The sequence below is a fragment of the Bolinopsis microptera genome, chromosome 6 (assembly GCF_026151205.1).
Source record: "Bolinopsis microptera isolate Bmic1 chromosome 6, MBARI_Bmic_1.0, whole genome shotgun sequence".
Taxonomy (NCBI): domain Eukaryota; kingdom Metazoa; phylum Ctenophora; class Tentaculata; order Lobata; family Bolinopsidae; genus Bolinopsis; species Bolinopsis microptera.
Window position 1 is genome coordinate 18,472,790 of NC_087077.1, and position 22,644 is coordinate 18,495,433.

General features: G+C 39.9%; 3 protein-coding genes across 3 annotated transcripts; all 3 read left to right on the forward strand.

Moving 5' to 3' along the window:
• Nucleotides 1-739: 739 nt before the first annotated feature.
• On the forward strand, nt 740-4,951 carry LOC134816640 (mitochondrial S-adenosylmethionine carrier protein-like). The gene is made up of 5 exons (XM_063825576.1): nt 740-897; nt 1,053-1,206; nt 1,322-1,444; nt 1,986-2,100; nt 4,482-4,951. The coding sequence occupies exons 1-5, from the start codon at nt 740-742 to the stop codon at nt 4,685-4,687; spliced, it is 756 nt and encodes a 251-aa protein (XP_063681646.1). The 3' UTR covers nt 4,688-4,951.
• Nucleotides 4,952-5,066: 115 nt separating this feature from the next.
• On the forward strand, nt 5,067-6,404 carry LOC134816641 (uncharacterized). Its single transcript, XM_063825578.1, has 3 exons — nt 5,067-5,136; nt 5,433-5,537; nt 5,718-6,404. The coding sequence occupies exons 1-3, from the start codon at nt 5,085-5,087 to the stop codon at nt 5,957-5,959; spliced, it is 399 nt and encodes a 132-aa protein (XP_063681648.1). The 5' UTR covers nt 5,067-5,084; the 3' UTR covers nt 5,960-6,404.
• An 11,041-nt stretch (nt 6,405-17,445) lies between these two features.
• On the forward strand, nt 17,446-22,236 carry LOC134817470 (uncharacterized). The gene is made up of 2 exons (XM_063826610.1): nt 17,446-17,564; nt 19,440-22,236. Exons 1-2 carry the CDS (start codon nt 17,446-17,448, stop codon nt 22,234-22,236), a joined length of 2,916 nt encoding a protein of 971 aa, XP_063682680.1.
• The last annotated feature ends 408 nt before the right edge of the window (nt 22,237-22,644 follow it).

The following is a 22,644-nucleotide window of genomic DNA, read 5'->3' on the forward strand; positions in this document are numbered from 1 at the left end:
AATAAACACAGGAGACCTCAAAGCTCGCCTTCTGAGGGATAAGGTTGAAGGATTATGTTAAATTGCTATTCTTGGCTCAATAATCACACTCTTGTTAATTTAAGTGTCATTTACAGCTGAGCATAAGGGTCAAATTTAAATTATTCAGCCTTTTGGTGCTGTATAAAAATAACATTAACTAATTATTATTATTATATCGGGTCTCAATAAGAGGTCTCGACTGCCTAGGCATCAAACCTTGGCAATCGGTAATTCTCCTCTGGCCCGGAGTCAGCTGACCCTAGGGACCAGAGGATAAAGACGTAGAGACTGTGTGTATCTACAAAAGTGGATGTTTATTATTATTAATAAATCTATCGAATTTGGTTTCTTATAACTTTTGGTTTCTTATTCTGTTTTGACGTTGTGCTGTTCTTGTAATACTGTTCTTGTAATTTAAACACCATGGGATTGGTTGATTTTTCAGGCTTATTGTTAATATTGCTTTATTTTTAGTTCACAATAGATGCATGTTTAATGTTTATTAAATAATTGAATAAGTTTACCAAATTATGTATATAATTGAAGATAATTTTTCACTGGTCTTTGAGATGTTGGCGAAAATATCCAATTGCATTCATTTCAAACTTCTTTAATCAGATGTATTATAATATTCAGATGTATTATAATATTTGATCCATTTAATCCCATCTGTTCTTTCTAATGATTCTGCTGTGAAACTTTTGAAATTCTCAGATACATGGTATCAGACAGACATGCCCTCCTTGGAGGAAGTGCTGCAGGGTTTGTGGTTGACATTGCACTGTTCCCCATCGACACAATCAAGACAAGGATGCAGTCTAAACAGGGGCTCAGATCACTTGGTTTGTCAGACCTTCACAAACTGAAAGGCGTTGGGTTAGTCATCAATTACTGGCAACTTTTGATTCGATTTACCACTTTTGCTCCTTCAAATGAATTAAAATTGGATATATCTCTTGTTCAAAATGTACATTTGTGTTAATGAGTTGAAGTTTCCTTGTGCACCTCGTAAACTCATCCTCTCTACAAAGAGCAGCAGCAGTAGGAAGTATGCCTGGATCAGCCCTCTTCTTCCTTACGTACGAGCATGTTAAGAGGATGAATCCTGGTGGTGGAATTACACAACACATGATAGCATCAAGTCTGGGTGAAATTGTGGCGTGTTTCGTTCGGGTTCCCACTGAGGTTTGTGACTCTTCTGTTAAATTTAGATTTTCTCAGGAAAGAGAGGATACTTTGATGAATTTCTACATTTAACAGTAGGCAGTAGCAATTGTACTGAGTAACATTCCATGACCAGGTGGTGAAACAAAGAGTACAAGCTAAGTTAGCAAGCAGCTCATGGGCAGGATTACGAGATACCATCGCTCACTCTGGGCTCAGAGGACTCTATGTGGGATACGGGACTACAGTTATGAGGGAGGTACTATCATCCGTACTATTAAATTTCATTCCATATTTTCATTTAACACTTCTCAAATTTTATGTATAGACAAACCTCTATACCATACCTCTCTATACCAGGTACCTCTATATACTGGGCATCTTCTTCCAACCCCCCCTCACCCCCGGCCCCCCCCCCCCCAACGTTTAGTTCATTAGCTCGTTTTGTGCAAAAAACATGTGACTTATCATAGCTCATATCACTACAGTTGCTGTTTATAATAATCCATGATTTTGCGTTTTTTGTTTTTTGTTAAAATGCACAATATGTGATATTGTATAAAATATTATACAAGCTAAATAATGTGAAATTCTTTTGCTGTCCCCGAGCTCGCTTTCTGTAGAAATTATTAAAACAACCTCATACTATGTATCAACTTACAATCTCAAAACATTGCGATCTGATAAGGCACATGCTATTATTTGTTCCTAACACAAATAATAAGGGTTCGTTAACAGCAACCACAGATAACATTTTTTCACTCAATTTGACTGTTTTTATATATATTATATACCTGCAGATTCCCTTTGCTGCGATTCAGTACCCTATATGGGAGAAGCTGAGAGCGGCCTATAACCCTGAAGGAAGTGGATGGAAATCAGGAGTGTTTGGTAGCATTGCTGGAGCTATCGCGGGTCAGTGAGTTTTCGAATATAGGTTAATATACAGGGGGGGGGGGGGATATAGGTTAATATACAGGGGGGGGGGGGGGCGAAAGTCTGTACCCATACGTTGGGTCTTATACCACCGCTGTGTTTTATATTTGAGAGTTGTTCCTTTGCAGATGGCATACTGTACCTACTTGTTCGAGGATTCCGTCACCAAAATTTGAAAATTCAATTTTTGGGGGCCACACCCAATCAACTTGAATTGCTTATACTGGTGTGAACATGTTAGAGACTCCTTTGTAACATATTGCAATATACTTACTTTGAGTACTTTGAGTAGGTTTGGCTGGGATCGCTTCAGGACAACAGTATCAAGTACGTCCTCCTATCACTCCACAGGGGTCTTTTTGTAAGTACCATTCCAAGAGTGAGTTGTTGTTAGTAGCGGTGTATCCTTTAGTCGGAGGTGTGTCGGGGAATTCTTTAAGGAATTTAGCCAGTGACGATTTTAACAGGTCCAAAGTAGAGATGGAATTAATTTCTTTGGGGAGAAGATTCCACAGCTGTGCCGCTTTCACTCCAAACGAGTTTTCATAGTGAGTTGCCACAGAACGCTGTGATTTGTTGTTCAGTGCTGGTACAGTAGCTTTTATTCCATGTCGGGGGTTGTTTTTGAACAGCATGCCAATATCATTTGGGGCCAGGCCATAGAGAATTTTCCATGTGTGGATCAAGATGTACCTTTCTCGACGTCTCTGCAATGATATGATATTGAGTTTTGTGAGACGTTCCCAGTAGTCTAAACCACTGCATCCGTTAATGCGTCAGGTAAATTGTCGTTGAACGTTTTCTATAGCCTCTATGTCCATGGTCTTGGCTGGATTCCAGACAGGGCAGCAATATTCTAGCTTACTCCGCACCATGGTTTTGAAGAGGGTAAGCATGAGAAATTGTGATCTATCTTTGAAGACGCTAAGAACCCAGGATGACATAGTGCTTGCTGATTGGATCATTTTCTGGATGTGGGGAGTCCAAGAGCAGTCGTTTGATAAAATCACCCCCAAGTCCCTGGCAGTTTCTGCTGGCTCAATTATTTGACCTGTTGTAAGAGTGTAACTGAGCAGATCATTTGTAAATGGCAGATTTCGTAGCAGAAGAGAATTATTGAGCGTATAGTTGAGGATCTCAAATTTGGCTTCATTGAGCTGCATATTGTTTCTTCGAGCCCAGGCAATGACATTGAAGAGGTCTTCTTGTAGCGATGCTTTGGTGGCCAAGTCCAATATTTTACCGATGAGTTTAGTGTCATCAGCAAATATCTTTCCAAGAGAGGTAAGCAGTGCGTCCAATTGGTCATCGATGTAGAGAATGAACAGAATCGGTCCCAACACTGTACCTTGTGGCACTCCACTTATCACCAGCTGGAAGGATGACTTAGTTCCTTCAACGACCACTGTCTGGAGACGGTTTGTTAGGAATTCGCTTAACCACTGGAGCATGTTTCCATGAATTCCGTAACGTTTTGCTTTTGCAAGTAGTATGTTGTGATCCACCTTATCGAACGCCTTGGCGTAATCGAGGTATATGACATCTACTTCTTCGCCACTGTCATTTAATGTCATTTAATCCGGAATATAATCTGAAAATATGGTGCAAAACGGATTTAAAATGACGAAGTTATCAAGCAATTTGTTTATCTCGTTAGAAAAATTGATTGGGTACTCAATGATTACCCAATTACGACACCGTAATTGGGCTCCCTGCACGATTTTCATAATGCGGATCTAGCCTCAACCCAATCACCTGATCACACGTAATGAACAAACTCGTTATGCTTCATATCTCGGCTGAAGACGATTTACACAAGTATTTTGATTTACACAAGTATTTTGCATTTACACAAGTATTTTGAAAGCTCCTGCTAATAAAATCTTTCGTATCACTTATATGTTTTAAATATCCCCCTCCAGGTTCATATCTCGGTCATCTGAGAAGCTATAACTCTAATTTTTTCAGGACAAACGTAATTCGAATGGCCAAACACAATTCAATAAAATTTAGCTCGATCCGACTATCCAAATTATCAAATAAATGCGAAAATGAATCTTCATTCGAAAAAAATGAACACGAATATTTGTCGATTTGACAAGTGATAGTAGTAAGTCATACCAGAAAGAATTATTTCAATTGGGCACTCAATGGCTGAGCTATTAAGGCCAACGTATGGGTACTGACTTTTGGCCCACCCTGTATAATTGCATTTACGCTCCATTATTTTAACACAAACAGCAATTGCTGTTTACAGTAAATAATGGCTATTAAAGATTAGCGCTCACCATTTGTTAGGAGCATTATCCTAGTTAATTCAAATTTTCATGAATATAAAAGATAATTAAATTTACCTTCAGGTGGGGTGACGACTCCGATCGATGTTGTGAAGACCCGTATAATGTTATCTACAACCAATGAGGGGGCAGTCACAGTAATCAAACAGCTCCATTCAGAGGGGTTGTCTGCATTTTTTAAGGGATTCTCTGCTCGAATAGGATGGTTATCTATAGGAGGATTTGTTTATTTAGGAACTTATCAAACAGTTATAGAATTATTTACTTGATTTAGTTATTGAAATTAGGCTTAATTTATTATGTAAATTATTTTATATACTAACTAAATGATAGCGTACATTTACGGAAACTGTCCTCCCTTCACTGTGTTAGCTTTTAAGGTATTCTATTACATCCAGGGTAAACATATGTTTTATCTCTTAATTTATTACATTTTTACTATTATTTAGGCAGTTTCTGTATCGTAACTTATTATCATTACATGTGTTTGTATACTTTCCCTTTAACAACAACGAAATCTTGAATCTCAGGTTTGAATAATCTCTCATTTGTAAAACTGTAAATACCAATTATTGAAAAATCAATTATTTAACATCGTTCATTGTATCCTGACCTTATTATATTCCCCATTTAATAAAACTGTACTGATTAAGAACGCACTATAGAATGAGAGGCTACAGTCAGAATCATGAATCTCTCATTGACTACTTTCATAAAGGTTAGTACTATAAATTGAGTATCATTCGTTGATGACGTCATTGAATGACATTTTTCTGAAACAGGCCTTTGCAAGGTTTGCAGTTGCACTATAGTTTGTACTATTATGAATCCAAGCTGAAATTTCAATGTGTTTCTTTTAAAAGGGTCTTCTTCCTGAGATTACGTATGGCGCGGGCATAAACATTAATAGACAACCGCGCAAAATTTGCGCGCATGGTGGGAAATTTACGCGCGTTTCCGGCACGAAACACTGGTTGAATCCTGGCCAGCGATTCTTGACAACAGACCTCTCAGAGTGGTACAAGAGTGTTCATCGAATGAAAAACAACAGAGATCACTTCGAAGCTAACGAGATGACTATTCGGTATGAAGAAAAGCAAAGTAACGCAGCTGTCAAAGGTAAGTCCTTGGCCGACATATGGGTTATTTTACCGAAGCGTTTAATGTGCTCTTAAACTCGTTTTAGGCACACACATGAAAATTATAAGCCTTATATACTCTAGTAGTTACTCTACTAATATGTTCAATTGTTTGGAGCTTGCGTCCTTCTAAATAATGTCTGATATCTATTAATTTCAGCTCCTAACTTCAAAGCATTTGATTTTGAGCACTACAAAACTCTAAAACAAGCGGAGTCTTGGAGACCAAAAGCAGAAGAAGTTGACGGAGGAGGATCTGCAACAAAGCCAGTAGTGACTCCAGAAAACCGCACTATATACACAGAGAATAGACAGATATACGGAGAATCAATACGATACAGCGACATGGCTGCTAAACCCGCTAGTTCAGAAAAATACCAACCTCCCCACCGTCGCGCGTAGTGTCTTATTGTTCCTTATACGGACTGAGACGAAATCCAGGACTCATGTATATCCAAAGAATTATATTTATTTCCATCAGCTGTATAATGATTAGTACCCCTGATTTTGCCAGGATATTTTCGAGATTGAAGGATTTTCTTCCGATATACGTATATGACTATATGTTGATGAAGAAAGATGATAGAATTCTTTATTCAAGCATTGGTGGTGGGCAACCTTCTTTCGACTCACGTCCCAGAAATTATTCTATGACAGTAATAACAATTTTGAGATAAAATCATTTCGAAAGTATATCAAAATGTTGAACATTTTTGACGTTCCAGTCATTGATGAAAATAGTGGTTACCCATCCCAAAGCATGGTTTAGAATTTCTGCAATATGAAGAATTTATTTGAATTGTATTTACTCAATATCGTATGAGTGATAAGAAGCCGTGTACTTATCCCCCTCCAGGTTCATATCTCGGTCATCTGAGAAGCTATAACTCTAATTTTTTCAGGACAAACGTAATTCGAATGGCCAAACACAATTCAATAAAATTTAGCTCGATCCGACTATCCAAATTATCAAATAAATGCGAAAATGAATCTTCATTCGAAAAAAATGAACACGAATATTTGTCGATTTGACAAGTGATAGTAGTAAGTCATACCAGAAAGAATTATTTCAATTGGGCACTCAATGGCTGAGCTATTAAGGCCAACGTATGGGTACTGACTTTTGGCCCACCTGTCGCTGATCGCTCCGTCCATCATTTTGCCCGTTTATCAACTCTATTGATCGGAAAAAGGAACAATCCTTTCCGGTAAACGTGGGAGTGAAATGGAGGATGATGGGTGAAATTTAATCAATAACCCAGTATCAAAATTCCAGTGTCGTTTACAACGGAAACGTATTTAGACGTAAGTCTGATTCATACTCCCTTCGAGGATTGTTTTATTTGTTATCTTACGCTGGTAATGCGTTTATGCTCTACCTGTCAACAATAAAGTCGCTATTTGACTTCCTACAGCCAAGTAACTCACTAGTTGTTTTATAGAAATCTTTCGTGAATTATTGGTAACGGGGCGTTGATCTGAAGTGAACAAACACTGAGACGGATTCCGCTCAATTTTCTCATCTTTACACATTTTTCTAACTTTAAAAAGAACAGTGTCTTACAAACTCTGGCTGACCGGCAAGAGGAAAAAATTCTTTAAGTCCAATAAAACGCGATCACATACCCATGGTATTTTTATATCGTTAAGTCGCCCTTAACCTTTTTATCAGAATAAGCCCATTATGATTTAAACAACTTTGTAGTGCTGTTATCTATTACTATATTGCTTTGTTTACACTGCGGTAGTAAATATGTTAATCAGATGCTGGAATAAGAACTGAAATGAACAAATATAGAATTGTCATCACTTTCATATTTTCAATTATATACTTCGATTATATTATGTCACTATTAGGATTGTATTTTTTACATTTTCAAATTGATTGTTACCGTGCAGTGAATAAACATAAATTGTCCTGTAGAACGTAGTAACTTTATTATGTGGCCAGAATATTGTCAGTGAGCATCCAACAACACATGGTTGTCCAGGCTCCTAGGCACACTAAGCAGATGAGAGACAAATATGTTTATGCTAAAGTGTTCATCTTTGACTCTGATGTTTCTCAGCAGTGCATCATCCTTTCATCAGATCAAGATTGTGTTACTGTATCGTTATTTACTTAAAGTAGCTCACGTTCTTCTTTTAGATAGCAACAAAAAAAAAAGTGAAGATGATCTATTTAGTGGCATGATTGCTAAATTCTTGATCATTGGACCAAGCAAATCAGGTAATAAAATAATTGGTTAAGGAGGGGGGGGTGGTTCACCCGGATTTTTTTTTGTGAAACTTGGGTTTGGAGATAGTATTTGTTCCAACAAACTAGGACTCATGACCGAACTGTTGAGGGGTTATCGACCCCTAACCGCCAAACGGTGCCCGCGGGCAGCCAAACGGCCCATATTTGGGTCCAAATTTGCCCAATTTAGCCAAATACCCTGACATGCCCAAAACCCAGAGTTTAGGTACCTAGACTGTAGCTAGTAGTCCCCTGAACTCGTAGATGAATTTTCATCAAGATTGGACCAAAAAATGACTGAGTGATGAGCCAAAAACCATAATACCATATTGGGCAATACGCACTCCAAATTTTTGGATCGATTTTGGCCCATAAATTGAATCAAATAGCATTATTTTTGAATATAACCAACTTTATATGGAAGGTAAGCCTAGACTACACATTCTCTATGATTATCAACGCAGTATCGACCTAAACTTGGATTCTGTGTTCAAACAATTCCAAAAACTGAACAAAATCGCCCATATCTCAGTTCGCAATATTGCGAAACGGATTTCACTCAAAACAATAGAACACATAGGGTTTCAATATTTTTACTTGAAATTTTCAGATCAACGTAGAATCGCATTTTTCGACCTTAAATTTGTATATGGAATTTTGAGTTAGCCTTTAGAAAAATTTGGCGGCCAAATTCCATAAATTTGCAAGGCAAAAGTCAGATTTGGCCGCCAAATGCGAAATGATACCGAGAATTGAAAATCCGTCGCCGCGTTTTCCATGTTGGCTGCGCCCACTCTACCCATTGTTCGGTATAATTTCTTATAAAGATATATGAGTAAGATAAATATAGTTGTAAGGGGCAATGCTTATGAAATTTCACACTGTCAGGGTCTCCCCGTTCTCTCTGTCGCCCATCTTCCCTTTTCTATCTCCATTTATTTTTTTGCTTTAAATAAGCATTCATCTGTAGAAATGATTTTCGTGTATTCCACTACGACCAACGTACTGGTTTAATATCTTTTTATAAGAGTACAACCAATCAATTTACAAATTAGTATTTGAAGCCACAATGATGGGCTGCCGGACGCAATTAAAAACGTCTCTTGAAAGGTAGACTGGCCAGTCACCCTCTCGAATCCCGATTCTCCCATTTGATTCTTCCCTGTGTTCCCCTCCCCGTGGTTCCCGCCTTTTGCTCGTTCCATTTTTTGTCTGTCCCTTGTCTTTTCTCCATTTATATCTTGCTAAGTCTTTAGTCCATATAACATTTTCTAAATAATCCAAAAAAAAAGAGTTTTTTCGAACATTTACGCATAAGTTGAAATTTAATGGACAATTATCATTCATGTTAGGTAACAACTCCCCTTCAGAACCCCAAGGTGAGCGGCTGGGACGACGAAGACTGGATACTGCAGACATAATCACCAACAATTACGGAAGTGCTGATTTTTAACAATCAAACTGGGAAATGTAGATAGTGCGGTAGTAACAATTTAAAACTGAAGCGTTTTTGGACCAAGAGTGGATAACTGTTCACTTTTTGGAACAAGGATGATGAAGAAACCGGACAGTGAGAGCTTTCATTTTTATATGAAATGATGTTCATAAAGACTTACGGCGCGTGCAGAACGCAGAAATTCCTCCGCCACCTTACCGAGTGAAAATGAAAAGATCTGGACCGTTTTTCTTTGAACGACGACTAAGGCTAACAATAGATTCAATGGGTCATCGTTTACAACTTTTTGATGTCAGAATGTACAACAGACTGGTGGAATGAAGTGTGGATATAAGGCACAGTATCCATAAACAAGTACATCACCAGAATTCCCAAGGATTATAGTACGGGACGTACAGGCAAGTTAAGTCTACCCGACTCGTCTCCCCCCCCTGTCTCTCCGTCCTTCCTTCCCATTTATTGTCTGGCCTTGTCTTACTATCCATTATATCTTGCAATCTTTAAGTTAGGCCATTATATAAGCATATAATATACCAAAATATTTTCGAACATTACGCAAGTAAATTTAATGACCAATTATCAATTCATTTATGAAAACAACTCCCCATCAAACCAAGGTGAGTCGCTGGGGAGGACGAAGACTGGATAGCGGCAGACATATTCACCAACAATACGGAAGGGATGATTTTTACTATCAAAATTGGAAATTGATATGCGGTAGTACAATTTAAAACTGATAGCGTTTTGGGGACCAAAGATGGATAACTGTTCACATTTTTGACCAAGGATGATGAAGAATCCGGAGAAAGGGGGGGGGGGGGGGGGGGGGGGGGGGGGGGGGGGGGGGGGGGGGGGGGGGGGGGGGGGACAGTTAATCTTTCATTTTATGAAATGATGTTCATAAAGACTTACGGCTGCGTGCAAGAACGCAGATATTCCTCCGCCACCTTACCGAGTGAAAATGAAAGATCTGGACCGATTCTTTTAACGACAACTAAGCTAACAATAGATGTCAATGGGGTCCCAGCGGTTACAACGTTTTGATGTCAGAATGTACAACAGACTGGTGGAATGAAGTGTGGATCAAAGGCACAGTATCCATAACATTTACATCACCAGATGCCAAGGAATAGTACTGGACCCGGTACTGGGCAAGTACGTCCTACCCGGGTCCTTCCCTCTCCCTGTCTCTCCGTCTTCCCATTTATTGTCTGCCCCTTTCTTATTTTCCATTTATATCTTCTAAATCGTTTAAGTTCAGGCCTATATAAAGCTTATAATATAACCAAAATAATTCGAACATACGCAGAGTTTAAATTAGATGGACCAATTTCAATCTCAATTATGAAACAACTCCCCATCAAACCCAAGGTGGCGGCTGGGATAGACGAAGTCTGGAAGCTGCAGAAATAATCACCAACAATTACGGAAGGATGATTTTTTACAATCAAAATTGGAAAATGTTAATAGTGCGTAGTACAATTTAAAACTGATAGCGTTTTGGGGACCAAAGATGGATAACTGTTTCACGTTTTGAACAAGGATGATGAAGAACCGGACAGTTAGATCTTTCTACATTTTTATGAAAGAGTTCATAAAGACTTACGGCTTGCGTGCAGAACGCAGAATTCTCCGCCACCTTACCGATGAAATGAAAAGTCTGACCGTTTCTTGTAACGACGAACTAAGGCTAACAATAGATGTCAATGGGGTCATCGTTTTTACAACTTTTTGATGTCAAATGTACAACAGACTGGTGGAAGAAGTGTGGATAAAAGGCACAGTATCGCATAACATTACAGCACCAGATTCCCAAGATAGAGTACTGACGGGTTACAGGCAAGTACGTCTAAGCCCGTCTCCCCTCTCCTGTCTCTCCGTCGTCCCATTTATTGTCTGCCCTTGTCTTATTTCCATTATATCTTTAATCTTTAGTTTAGGCCATTATATAAGCATAGGAAATAACCAAAATAATTTCGCACAGATACGCATAAGTTAAATTTAATGGACCACTTTATCAATTCCATTTATAAAAACAACTCCCCATCAGAACCAAGGTGAGCGGCTGGGGATGAACGACGACTGATAGCTGCAGACATAATCACCAACAAGTTACGAAGTGATGATTTTTAACAATCAAACTGGAAATGTTGATAGTGCGTAGTACAATTGTAAAACTGATACGTTTTTGGGACCAAAGATTGGAAACTGTTCACTTTTTGAACACCGATGATGAAGAAACGGCAGTTAGATCTTTCATTTTATAAATGATGTGCATAAAGACTTACGGCTGCGTGGCAGAACGCAAGAATCTCCGCTCTCCCTTACGCGTGAAAATGAAAAGATTCTGACCGTTTCTGTAATAACGCGAACGAAGGCTAACAATAATGTCAATGGGGTCATCGTTTTACAAACTTTTTGATGACAGAAGTAAACAGACTGTGAATGAAGTGGGTGGATAAAAGGCACAGTATCCATAAACAATTACATCACCAGATTCAAGGATATTACTGGACGGTTACAGGGCTTTCCCACAAGAAGGTAGTCCAACTGAAACTAAATCATTATATATGAAAATGAATTACTCTATACTGATCCGGACCATATTTGGAGGACGGAATTTGGACTGGACATTAAATGAACAGACATAATTATGACCGACATTAATATGAACGCTAGAAAGCATTTTCAAAACCTAACCATCAAAAACCTCATTTTTCCATTTATTAAAAGTTTTCTATTTCAGCAAATGATTTTAAATCCTTTTTTTTAGACAGTGAGTAAAAAAAAAGTCGTTAAGCAGCAAAAACGTTAAATATGTGTATATGATCAGTGTCTTCATCACATATCATCTTCATTAAATGGGGATTTCGTGCATGAAATAGTCCTGCTTAAAGCATCACAGTGCTTTTTAAAACTGGATGGATTGGGTTAAAAACATATAAGAGGGATACGAATATTTCACGTGTATAAACTTTCAATAAACATGTGTTAATCGTCGTCAAGCAGAAGTGATGTGGTGGACAATGCTTATAAGTGATTTGAGTGTGACAGGGATGGAGGGTGGGGAGTGTGGTGGACAGTGAAAATTACAGTACAATGTCAAAAAAATTTAGTCTTCTGTTGAGGGTGAGAAGGAAATGGGCCAGATGGTCTGGACTTAAGGATTTGGCAATTTTAGGAAAATGGGTCCCCAGAGGAACTACATTTGGGTGCGCGGTCTGTTTCTGTTCATGAGCGGTATGTCGGATTTGTATAGCTGCGTGTTCTTGAGGTCAAGTGGGAGCGTGAGGGGAGGAGATTTTGAGGACTTCGATGTTGTTCCAGAGATGGTGGGCCGGTGGTCAGGGCATGATGTGCAGGGCTGATTTGATTCTGTCTGTGGATTCGTCGATGGCGTTGATTGGTCTGTAACATCGTTCGTGTTCTTTCATGCGGTGGACCAAGGGTCTAGTAGTCTGTCCGGCGTATTTGGAGGGGCACTGTGAGCATGAAAATTGCGTAGATGTGGTGGGAGTGGAGGTGAGTGGGGTGTGGTCCTCGTTTGGGTGAGGAGGTTGCGGATTGGAGGTAGCAAGAGTGGGTACTTGATGTCGTGTTTTCCAGTATCTTGGAGATGGTTTGGATAGGGAGGGATGGAAAGGAAGAGAAACACTAAGGGCATGTCACGGTCTGTCGGTTGAATGAGGCCATCAACCTTTTGGGATTTTAGAGATGAATATATTGAATATCAAATTAGATTCACATACTAGGTTTGTTGGTACGTCCGATAACTGTAGGCTTGTCATCGCTCAGGGTGTTCAGCATCACTATCAGGCAGACGGCGAAGAAAGCTGCCAAACAAGCGTAGAAGAAGAAGTAGAAGATTATAATTTTTCCTGAAAATATAATCTATTTGAATGCTTCCCAAAATTATCTACTATGAACAGTGCAGCATTCCTGGTATTGACAAAAGCTACCACAAAATATCATTCAGGTAGAAGCTGAAGCTATTCTCCAATACCTTAATTCCCAAAAATTTGGGCGACAAAAAATTTGAGCGGGCCTCTCGCCCAAATTTTTTGCAGACCAAATTAATTGCATAAAGCATAAATCTTTTCCGTCTGCTAAATTTTTTGCTAACTAAACTTTTGGCATTTGGCCTGTGGCCCTGAAATCTATAGAAAGATGGCTTTTACTTCATATCCAAGTGAAATAATATTTGAAATTTTAGTTTTCTAATCTGTCATTCATGGCTTGACCAATTAAAAAGGCTTATATTTTAAATGAATAGAAATAACTGGAATAGCTAACAGCTACTAATAAAACAAATGGCTAGAGGTACGGATAGCTAGAGATTTAAACAAGATCTGCAAATGGATTATCATCCACCGTAAAGTCTGATCTACAAGCATCAGTTATACCCAACTTCTCAAAGCCTTTTCTTATGTCATCTGGCCTCCCTTTTAAATAGGTATACAAAAAGTTCGTTGATCCAACGAGCGTGTACTTCACGGATCACTGTCAAGCGGGTATCAATTTTCACATTGTCTAATGACTACCAATGGAGACTTTTGGGGACTAATGGGGACTAAAAATCATGGGGACTAGACGTCAACTCGTTGACGTAATTCACCATTTGTCCCCATAAGTCCCCAGAATTTTTGACAGTTATTTATGGTTTTCAAGTTAGTTTAATAACGATACGATCGAGATGTTTTGTCCAAGATTAGAGTAGGATAAATCTAAATGGGGACTAATGGAGACTTTTGGGGACTAATGGGGACTAAAAATCATCTAAATGGGGACTAATGGAGACTTTTGGGGACTAATGGGGACTAAAAATCATGGGGACTCGGGGTAAAATCGTTGACGTAATTCCCCAAGTCCCCAAAAGTAGTCATTAGCCCCCCCCCCCCCCCCCCCCCCCCCCCCCCCCCCCGAAACAACTCAGACTACCACCTACATGCTTAAAATTGAAAGCAAAATGACTGGAATAATAAGGAATAATAATGAACTAAGGCAAATATCTAACTGAAATTTTAGTGGAAAATCGTTCATTTTTCGAAGAATTTGTGCCCAAATTTTTGGTCGCCCAAATGAGTTCAAATTTTCTGCCCAAATTTTTCGGGCTCAAATAAATTGTGCTCAATATAATGGCACACAAATTTTTGGGAACTAAGGTAATGTAAAAACAATTCTTTTAAAGATGTTGAAATATTGTGATAAAACTGATTCGAGAAGATATCAGTGTATGCTATGATGTATGATGTAATGTATGGTTTTAACTTGTATTTTACCCCATCGAATGTTCTTCAGAGCGTGAGCGGATCAGGGACGTTCCAGCATTTTTGAGAATGAGTGATGTTGATGGACCAGGATCGTCAATTGGATCATACTGTGGCATGATCTATGATCTAGCGACTAGCTATTAAAGTGTGTGAAATGAATCGTTTGTATGAGTTGTAGATATGATGCACACATTGACTTCAATGTCACTAATAACTGAATATCATAAGAATTTACCCCAACTAGAACCCCCTCTGCCAAAAACTGTGTGATCATCTGGGTTGTAGAGAAAAGTACAAAATCCTTTGAATCCCTCAACATATTTGTTGGGTTTCTTTTCTTTCACTTCTTCACCCATGTCTGGAAACCCTAGAACCCTAGAATGATAACGAAAAATAAGAGAAAACAATCAACTTGATAAATTTTGAATAAATTATTTGTCAACTAAATTCATTTATAAAATTTTGAGTACACTTAAATTGATCATTTAGGAGGTACTCTGAAAGACCTTCAATCTTTTTGGCTGCCTATCAGTTACAGAATTCAGTACAAGTTATTACTTCTTGTTTATAAATGTCATAGTGGTATGGGACCAGATTATTTAAGTATTCAAATTTGGTAATTATAATAATCGTATCTACTTGATTGTATGTGGCAAAGATATATTATATTATAAATCTTAATTCCACTGGGAGGTTTGATTAGGTTTTTAAAATAGGATAATGTTTTGATAATTTTTTGAAAAATATTGTATCTGATAAATAATTAATGTTGGTGGGCTTATATTTATTATATATTTTTCGGTGCAATGGTATTTTGTAGAGATGTGTTTTGATGTGATGTCATAAATTTTACTTTACTCTACTTTACTGAACCTAGGGTAAATACACAGTATGGAGAGAGATCGTTTCAGAAAGTTGGCCCTAAATTATGGAATGAGCTGCCTCTTGAATTTAAGAACTGCATGTTGTAGGACTGTTTTAAAGTGTATCTAAAAACGTTTCTTTTCAAGCGTGCTTATGATATTCATGAATAGTGTACTGCCTCTTTTAATCAAAGATTGCTTTTCTCAGGTTTTCTTGAGTCCTGAAGTGTTTTTGTTGAACACCTGTGCATTTTAAGTTGTTGTTCCACTGTAATATAAACGTTTAAATCAATATTATTATTTCTATCTTATTCGTATGGCATCAGTCTACCTCTGTCAAGGCATCTGTCATTTAGACATCTAATTGGGTCCCTCTGTTGATATGGTACACTCACAATATCCTGAGATAGTTGTCAACACCATCCAGGGAATAAAGACTTTATTTTTGTTGAGAGACTACTATACCAAGTGTAACCTAGACTAGTCTAGGGAATTAGCTCAGAATCCATTAGATCTTTGCTATGTTGCACATCTGTGTTATGTCTCCTTGGTTGACTCAGCCAAATGATTGGAAAACCGTAATTAAGGGTTATATGAGGGGCCCTGCCAAGAGATAACTAATCTTACTAGGCCTAGGGTAGCCCTCAGTAGATTTATGTTCTACATCATCCTGTACATTGTAGTTTTTTTTTTTTTTTTTTTTTGGAGAAAAATTATTCAAACAATATACACATAATATAACAATTACCCTATATAAAATTCAATAGAAAACCCTTGAACACCCTTTAAGTAGTATAAGTAAGCCAGTTTAAAGAACTGGCTCCAAATTTATATCTAATTCTGCTATTTTTACTGCACTACTACTTTTAAACCCTCTCTCTCCTCTAAGAGCTATGATTGTTGTTCTCAATAGGTCAAATCTTACTCTCTTCCTAATAAATGTCATTGCCTCACTATATCGTTGGCCTGATTTCCTAGATAGTTTATCCGCTAACTTCTTGAAGAACTTATTAGCTTCCCTTCCCATACCCCCAGTGGTTGATAGGACTATCGGTGTAAACGTCCCATGTTCGACTTCTACAATCCTTTTATTGTATAAATTCTTTTTCTGTCTCTCGTGGCTATTGTTCATAGTGGTTGGAGATCCAAGAGCCTTATTGGAAGGAGCTTGAGCATGAAATACTCTTACATCTAAAAATGCCCTTTCCAATGGGTTCCATACACTCCTAGCACTAACATCTAATCTAGCTCCATCTGCTTTGTTGGCCCCTGCAGGAAGTTCTCTCCCGTTGACAGGAATGAGGAGAGGTTCATATCAGTGGTAACATCTTTACAGCCAGCAGTTTCTAATAGCTCTGCTATCACATCTCTCAATGAATTGTGGCGGAGAGATACATACCCACCCCTTTTGCATATCAATGAGTGGTTTATTGAGGTTTATTGACTTCATTTTTAACATAATTGTAGTATTATCAACCCTCTAGTCTATACCTTGATTGCCACTACTTTTTATACCCTGTACTAATCATATTACCCTCAGGGTTTGTTAGCAATCTAAAACCTTTTACACATTGAATACTTGTTTCATTGGCTCGGTTCCATTTAGATTGCTTACTAACATGGTAATTAACAATTTCACCAAAGCAGTATCTGACCAATGCAAAATAAGTACATATATGAACAAATCTCAGACAGAACAGATTACATGACTCCGCAATGGCAACCTTAGATGAACTGTACATCACCAGGAAGAAGGAGACATTACACAGATTTGTAGTATGTACTCTCGCATAAATTCGAACCCTGGAACTTTTGCACAGAAGGCGGAAGCTCTGCCCAAGAGGCCACCTGCTCTTACATCTATATGTGCCAACCCAATGGGTTCTAAATACTCCCAGCACTAGGAAGACAAAATTGTTGATAGGAAGGACGGGTTTGGTCATTGGTGACATATTTACTGCCAGCAATTTTTAACAGCTCAGCCAACACATCTCAAAATTTAGGCGAAGAGATACATGTAAAGTGAGTTAAGCGCAAAGCGTCAGTATAGGACCTTCGCGATGCGAACCAGACACATAGTCTGGACTGGTACCTCAGACGCTAACGTGAAACTTAAAGAGTATATAAACACTTACTCGGGCGCAAGGAGTCAATACGGAGCTATTGCGATGCAATCCAGGCAAGTGTCTGGACTGGCTCCTAAAAACTCCGAACGCTCAAAGCTATGGCGACCGGCATGGCAACTTTGACTCTCAGATAATCATCCTACCAAACATACAGTACGCAAAACAAACGCAGATTTCAATTAAGATATAGCGAAATAGCCGAAGTGCGCGGAGGCCGGGGAGAGGGGCTAGATCCGGCACGTGCGCCGGGATAGCACCCCAACACGGTAACGCGCATGAGCAGAGTAGTGGGGTCGGCCACAGTACTGAATACACGAAAAGTTAATTGACGATGTCAATTCATGGCAGCTCGGCGCGGCACAGTAGCGCATCTCGCCGATCTAGCTGTGAGAAGCCTCATTGAGTGCGCGGCGCGGCACAGTAACGCATCGCGCTACAAGGAACTGCTCACTACTTACCTGGCACGCAAATCCTAATGCGCGGTGCTCTTTTCGAGCTGGCCCTGAACGACTATTCAAAACCTTAAACATTTTATCTGATCACAACCCTAACCCTAACTCACAACCCTAACCCTAACTCAATCCTTAACGATAGCATATGCTCAAACTCTATACTACAACTATATACTAACCCCTAACGAGAAATTTGACCAACGTTCTTGTACGGTCATTACATCAAGTGATTGTAGTAGCGCGACCGCGTGTTGTGAAACAAGCGCGTCACGCAGTACGCGTAGATTCATGGCTAGCTTGGTGAGTCAAGTGATCAAAACATTTTTTCACCAACCCAGCAAACCCTACCGACTGGTGTATATCTCCAAAAGTAAAATAAATAGAACTTTCCGGTTTTCAACAAAATTCCCGTCTCGTAAATTCAAAATTTAAAGTTAGCTTTCCAGGATCCAAATTTGGGACAACTTTATTGGGCGGCGCTCAGCGCCTCAGCCTGTCATTCCGTTACCTGAGGACCCCAGGCTATTATGTTCATTAACATATATAGATTTGGCGGAATGACAGGCTGAGCGCGGCCCAGTAAGTCATTCCGCCGAATCTTTATTCGGGCTGAGTGAATTGCGACCTCCATCGCCCTGAAAAAAGTGCGCATGCTCATTAGATGTTAGAGCGCACGTGACTAGAATTCACGTGATCGTTTAGAACCAATTACAACCGCGCAAAAGATCACGTGCACGCCAACTACCAATAAGAACGAAGTCACGAATGCGCTACAAGAGCCGCGCGCTGAGTTAAATTGTTGATTGTATAATCTGATTATTTGATTGTAAAATCGCATAAATGATAAACGCGCCTATTTGCGCGTTTTAGAGGGTTCAATTACGCCAGGCTATGTTTATGAACATAATAGCCTGGGGTCCCCAGGTAAGGACAACTTAGATTCTGAATTAAACCGAAAAGTTTGATTTTAGGCTAAATAAAAGATCACAGCTTTTAAACTTTGCAAAGTGATGTCGTTGTTATGACTACTAGACTAAATGCAACGTGCAAAAGGTAAACTTGACGTGACGCGCGACAACAAACGTGCTGTTGAAAATCTATCACCTCTAGCGAGCCCAGCAGGCGGTATGGGGTCGTTCACATATTACGTAATCAATATTTTAGCGATTTTTACCCCCCTCCCTCTTCCGTAATCAACCGTAATCAAGACCCAACCCCCCCTCCTGACAGCAATATAATTATAACGTAATCATGGCCTGACCCCCCCCCCCTTGACTTTTTCCTAGAAAACACTTTTCTCTACGTTTCATGCTACCCTGATGAGCCGAATTCATTGTTATGATATCCGGCCAAGCACCTTTTAGACTACTTACTATTATAGCCGGATATTCGATAAATTTCTAAATTTTATCACTATCAGAGTGAAATTGAGTGGAATTTGAATTAAAATATTGTCAAATTGTTATTATTCTATAGTAGTAGTATAGCAGTAAGAGCGCAGTACTGGAGACTAGTGAGAATCCACAACAAGTCTAGGCGTGAACAGTTGAAGAAGAGGAAAAAGAAAGAAAAGAAGAAGGAGACCCAACGCTTCAGGAGGAACCCCTATGACTACAGTAAAAGACTCCTTGATGAGAAGATCTCGGGAGAGCCTACCTTCGGTAAGGAAGAGGCTGACAGATACTACCCCAAGGAATACATGGACCGAGATAGATGTTATGTCTTCGAAAAGATGGCAGGAATACCAGATGCCAAAGACCCAGTGTACCCCTTTGTGTGCACAGTACCTACTTACGAAGAGTTTGAAAAGAAGATCAAAACACGACGCAATGGATCTTCACCAGGGCCCAACGGAGTGCCATACATAGTTTACAAAAGGTGTGCCAGGCTGAGAGAACTATTGTATGCGTGTATTAGTAAACTCTGGTTATCAAACAGTGTCCCCTTGCAGTGGAGAATTGGAGAAAGCATCCTACTTCCCAAGACCACGGACCTTAGTGACCCTGGCAAGTTTAGGAACATCACTATGACTAACACCAGTGGGAAAGTGGCAATGGGTATGCTAGCTGATAAAATGCTCGACTACATGACCACCAATAAGTACATCGATACCTCTGTGCAAAAAGGCTTCCTGCGCAAGATGCCAGGATGCATAGAACACACACAAGCGCTCATGGAGGAACTGCGGGATGCAAAGAGTAAGAGAAGACAGGTGTATGCAGTATGGGTGGATCTTATGAATGCTTATGGGAGAGTACCCCATGAGCTGATAGTGTTTGCGCTTCGGCACTACAAGTTCCCAGAAGAAGTGGTCCAATATATTGTCAAGTACTACGACGAACTGGTAGTACGGGTGAAGACGAAGAAGTGGAAGAGTGAGTGGTTCTACTACCTAATCGGGTTGTTTCAAGGGGACCCGCTTTCTGTCGTGCTATTCTTAATAGCATTCAACCTACTCTTGGATTTACTTCAGGTCGACAGAACAATGGGATACAAGCCGTCGTTCAGCTCTGAGCCAACGACAAACAGAGCTTTTGCAGATGATCTCACCCTGCTGTCTGACAGACTCGACAAAATGAAGAGGCTGGTCGGGCAAATGGAGGAATTCTTAGCATGGACAAGGACGATGAGAGCTAAACCCAGCAAGTGTATTGCTCTCGGAATGAAGGTAGTGGACAATACCTACAGATCGTTTGACCCTGAGATCATCATTGCAAACGAGAAAGTAGCGTACCTTGGTGACACACCGATAAAGTTCCTTGGTCACTGGATTTACGTCAACCTGGGCCAAGATGAGACGAGAGAGCTAATCACCACTCAACTTTCAGGCCAGCTGGAAAAAGTAGACATGGCGGAGCTCTCTGGACCAAGCAAGTGCTGGATCTACAACCACATGCTAACTAGCAAAGTACAGTGGAATATTATGATATACAACCTCCCAGTATCATTCATCCAGACACTAGAGGCTCTTTGTACCAGATACTTGAAGAAATGGCTTGGAGTTACTACTTCCATATCGAACAGTGTGCTGTACAGATCAAAAGACCACTTTGGACTATCGTTAAAGCAGATCTCCAACCTGTACAAATGTCTACAGGTGTCCAAGGCCTATATGCTGAAGACATCGGTTGACCCCAAAGTGAGGGAGGTTTTCGAGTACAGAGAAAACACCAACAGAGACAAGAAAAGATGGGACTACACCAAGGAGCTGACTAATAGGGAGAGAGACCTCTACTTCAAAGAACTGATTGGCTACGTGCAGACCAGGGAAGGAGCCGGTATTGGATTCGGTGATCAGAGGAGGAAGAAGAACAAAAAGGAGCAACTGGTGGAGATAATTAAGTCTCTGAAAGAAGAGGAGCTCCTTCAAACTCTCTACGATAAGAGAGTCCAAGGAAAGTTTCTAACCTGGGAGAACACCATGCAGCTAGACACTGGCTGGCAAAGCCTGCTGTATACCTTGAGCCCCGAGCTGACAAAGTTCCACCTAAATGCCATCCACGACGTTGCAAGTACACCTAGCAACCTCCAGCTTTGGAACTACAGCTCCACGAACAACTGTCCCCTTTGTGGGCGTCAGCAGTGCAACCTAAAGCACATTCTAACGTGTTGCCCAGTGTCGCTTAAACAAGGAAGGTATAATTGGAGACATGATCAGGTGCTCAGGGTAATCGTGCAACCAATTGCAGAGAAGCTGAGGGAGATAAACAGTGCTACCCCAAAGAGAGAAGTAAAGAGAGAGTGGAGGAAGTTCGTATCCGGAAAAGGAACCTACAGGAAACCCGAAGTACGGCTTACAGAAGAACCTCATCTTCTAGAGGAAGGTAACGACTGGAAACTAGTGTTTGATGAGGACGAAAGGACAAGACAATTCCCCCAACATATTGTCAACACAGCTCTCAGACCTGATGTGGTAATATACTCTAACACACTCAGGAAAGTCATCCTGATAGAGCTGACCTGTGGAAACGAGGAGAACTTTGAGGACCAGAGATCCCGGAAAGAGAAGAGATACGAAGAGCTAATGGTGGAGATCGAGACCGCAGGCTGGGAAGGATATCTCTTTACAGTAGAAGTTGGATGTCGTGGATTCTACCACCACACATTACCCCGAATTTTCAACTTCCTTAACATCACCCGGGCAAAGAAGAAGAGGGCACTTAACACAACAGCGGTGGTGTCCCTGAAAGGTTCCTACACTATCTGGCTTAGTCGCTACAACAAGACCTGGAGTGACAACTGGCAGCTGGCTGAAAGACCCTGCCCAGTTTAACCCTGATGAACAGCTGAACGTTGGGCCCTTAAAACGTCGTTGAAAGCTACATCTGGGGTCGTAAGTCCCAGACATCAGAAGAAGTCAGAGAGTGTAGAAGATTCTGCGTCTGAAAAGACTAGAGAATTGAGGTAAATATAGTTGGTTTGGTCTAAAAGGACAATTTTGATGACGTAATCAACGACCAAAACCCCCCCCCCCCCCGTAATCAACCGTAAGCATTCATAAACGGCTTTTACTAAATCGCTCGCCCAAAAATTTCACGTGACTTTTGGTTTTTTTGGTTTTGCAGCCGTACAAAACGGTTTTACATATATATACCCTAATCCCAACCCTAACCATAACCCCGAAGCTATCTATAATCTTAACCACAACCTTAACCCTAACCCGAGCCCTAAATAATCGAAT

What these genes read in the sequence shown, in the direction of transcription:
- LOC134816640 (XM_063825576.1), top strand. Translation starts at nt 740, where the DNA reads ATGGTATCAGACAGACATGCCCTCCTTGGAGGAAGTGCTGCAGGGTTT. An exon ending in CACAAACTGAAAGGCGTTGG is followed by an intron (nt 898 to 1,052) that starts GTTAGTCATCAA and finishes CTCTCTACAAAG; the next exon opens with AGCAGCAGCAGTAGGAAGTA. An exon ending in CATTGCTGGAGCTATCGCGG is followed by an intron (nt 2,101 to 4,481) that starts GTCAGTGAGTTT and finishes ATTTACCTTCAG; the next exon opens with GTGGGGTGACGACTCCGATC.
- LOC134816641 (XM_063825578.1), top strand. Translation starts at nt 5,085, where the DNA reads ATGAGAGGCTACAGTCAGAATCATGAATCTCTCATTGACTACTTTCAT. An exon ending in CATTGACTACTTTCATAAAG is followed by an intron (nt 5,137 to 5,432) that starts GTTAGTACTATA and finishes CAGACCTCTCAG; the next exon opens with AGTGGTACAAGAGTGTTCAT. An exon ending in AAGTAACGCAGCTGTCAAAG is followed by an intron (nt 5,538 to 5,717) that starts GTAAGTCCTTGG and finishes TATTAATTTCAG; the next exon opens with CTCCTAACTTCAAAGCATTT.
- LOC134817470 (XM_063826610.1), top strand. Translation starts at nt 17,446, where the DNA reads ATGCGAACCAGACACATAGTCTGGACTGGTACCTCAGACGCTAACGTG. An exon ending in GCTATTGCGATGCAATCCAG is followed by an intron (nt 17,565 to 19,439) that starts GCAAGTGTCTGG and finishes ATTATTCTATAG; the next exon opens with TAGTAGTATAGCAGTAAGAG.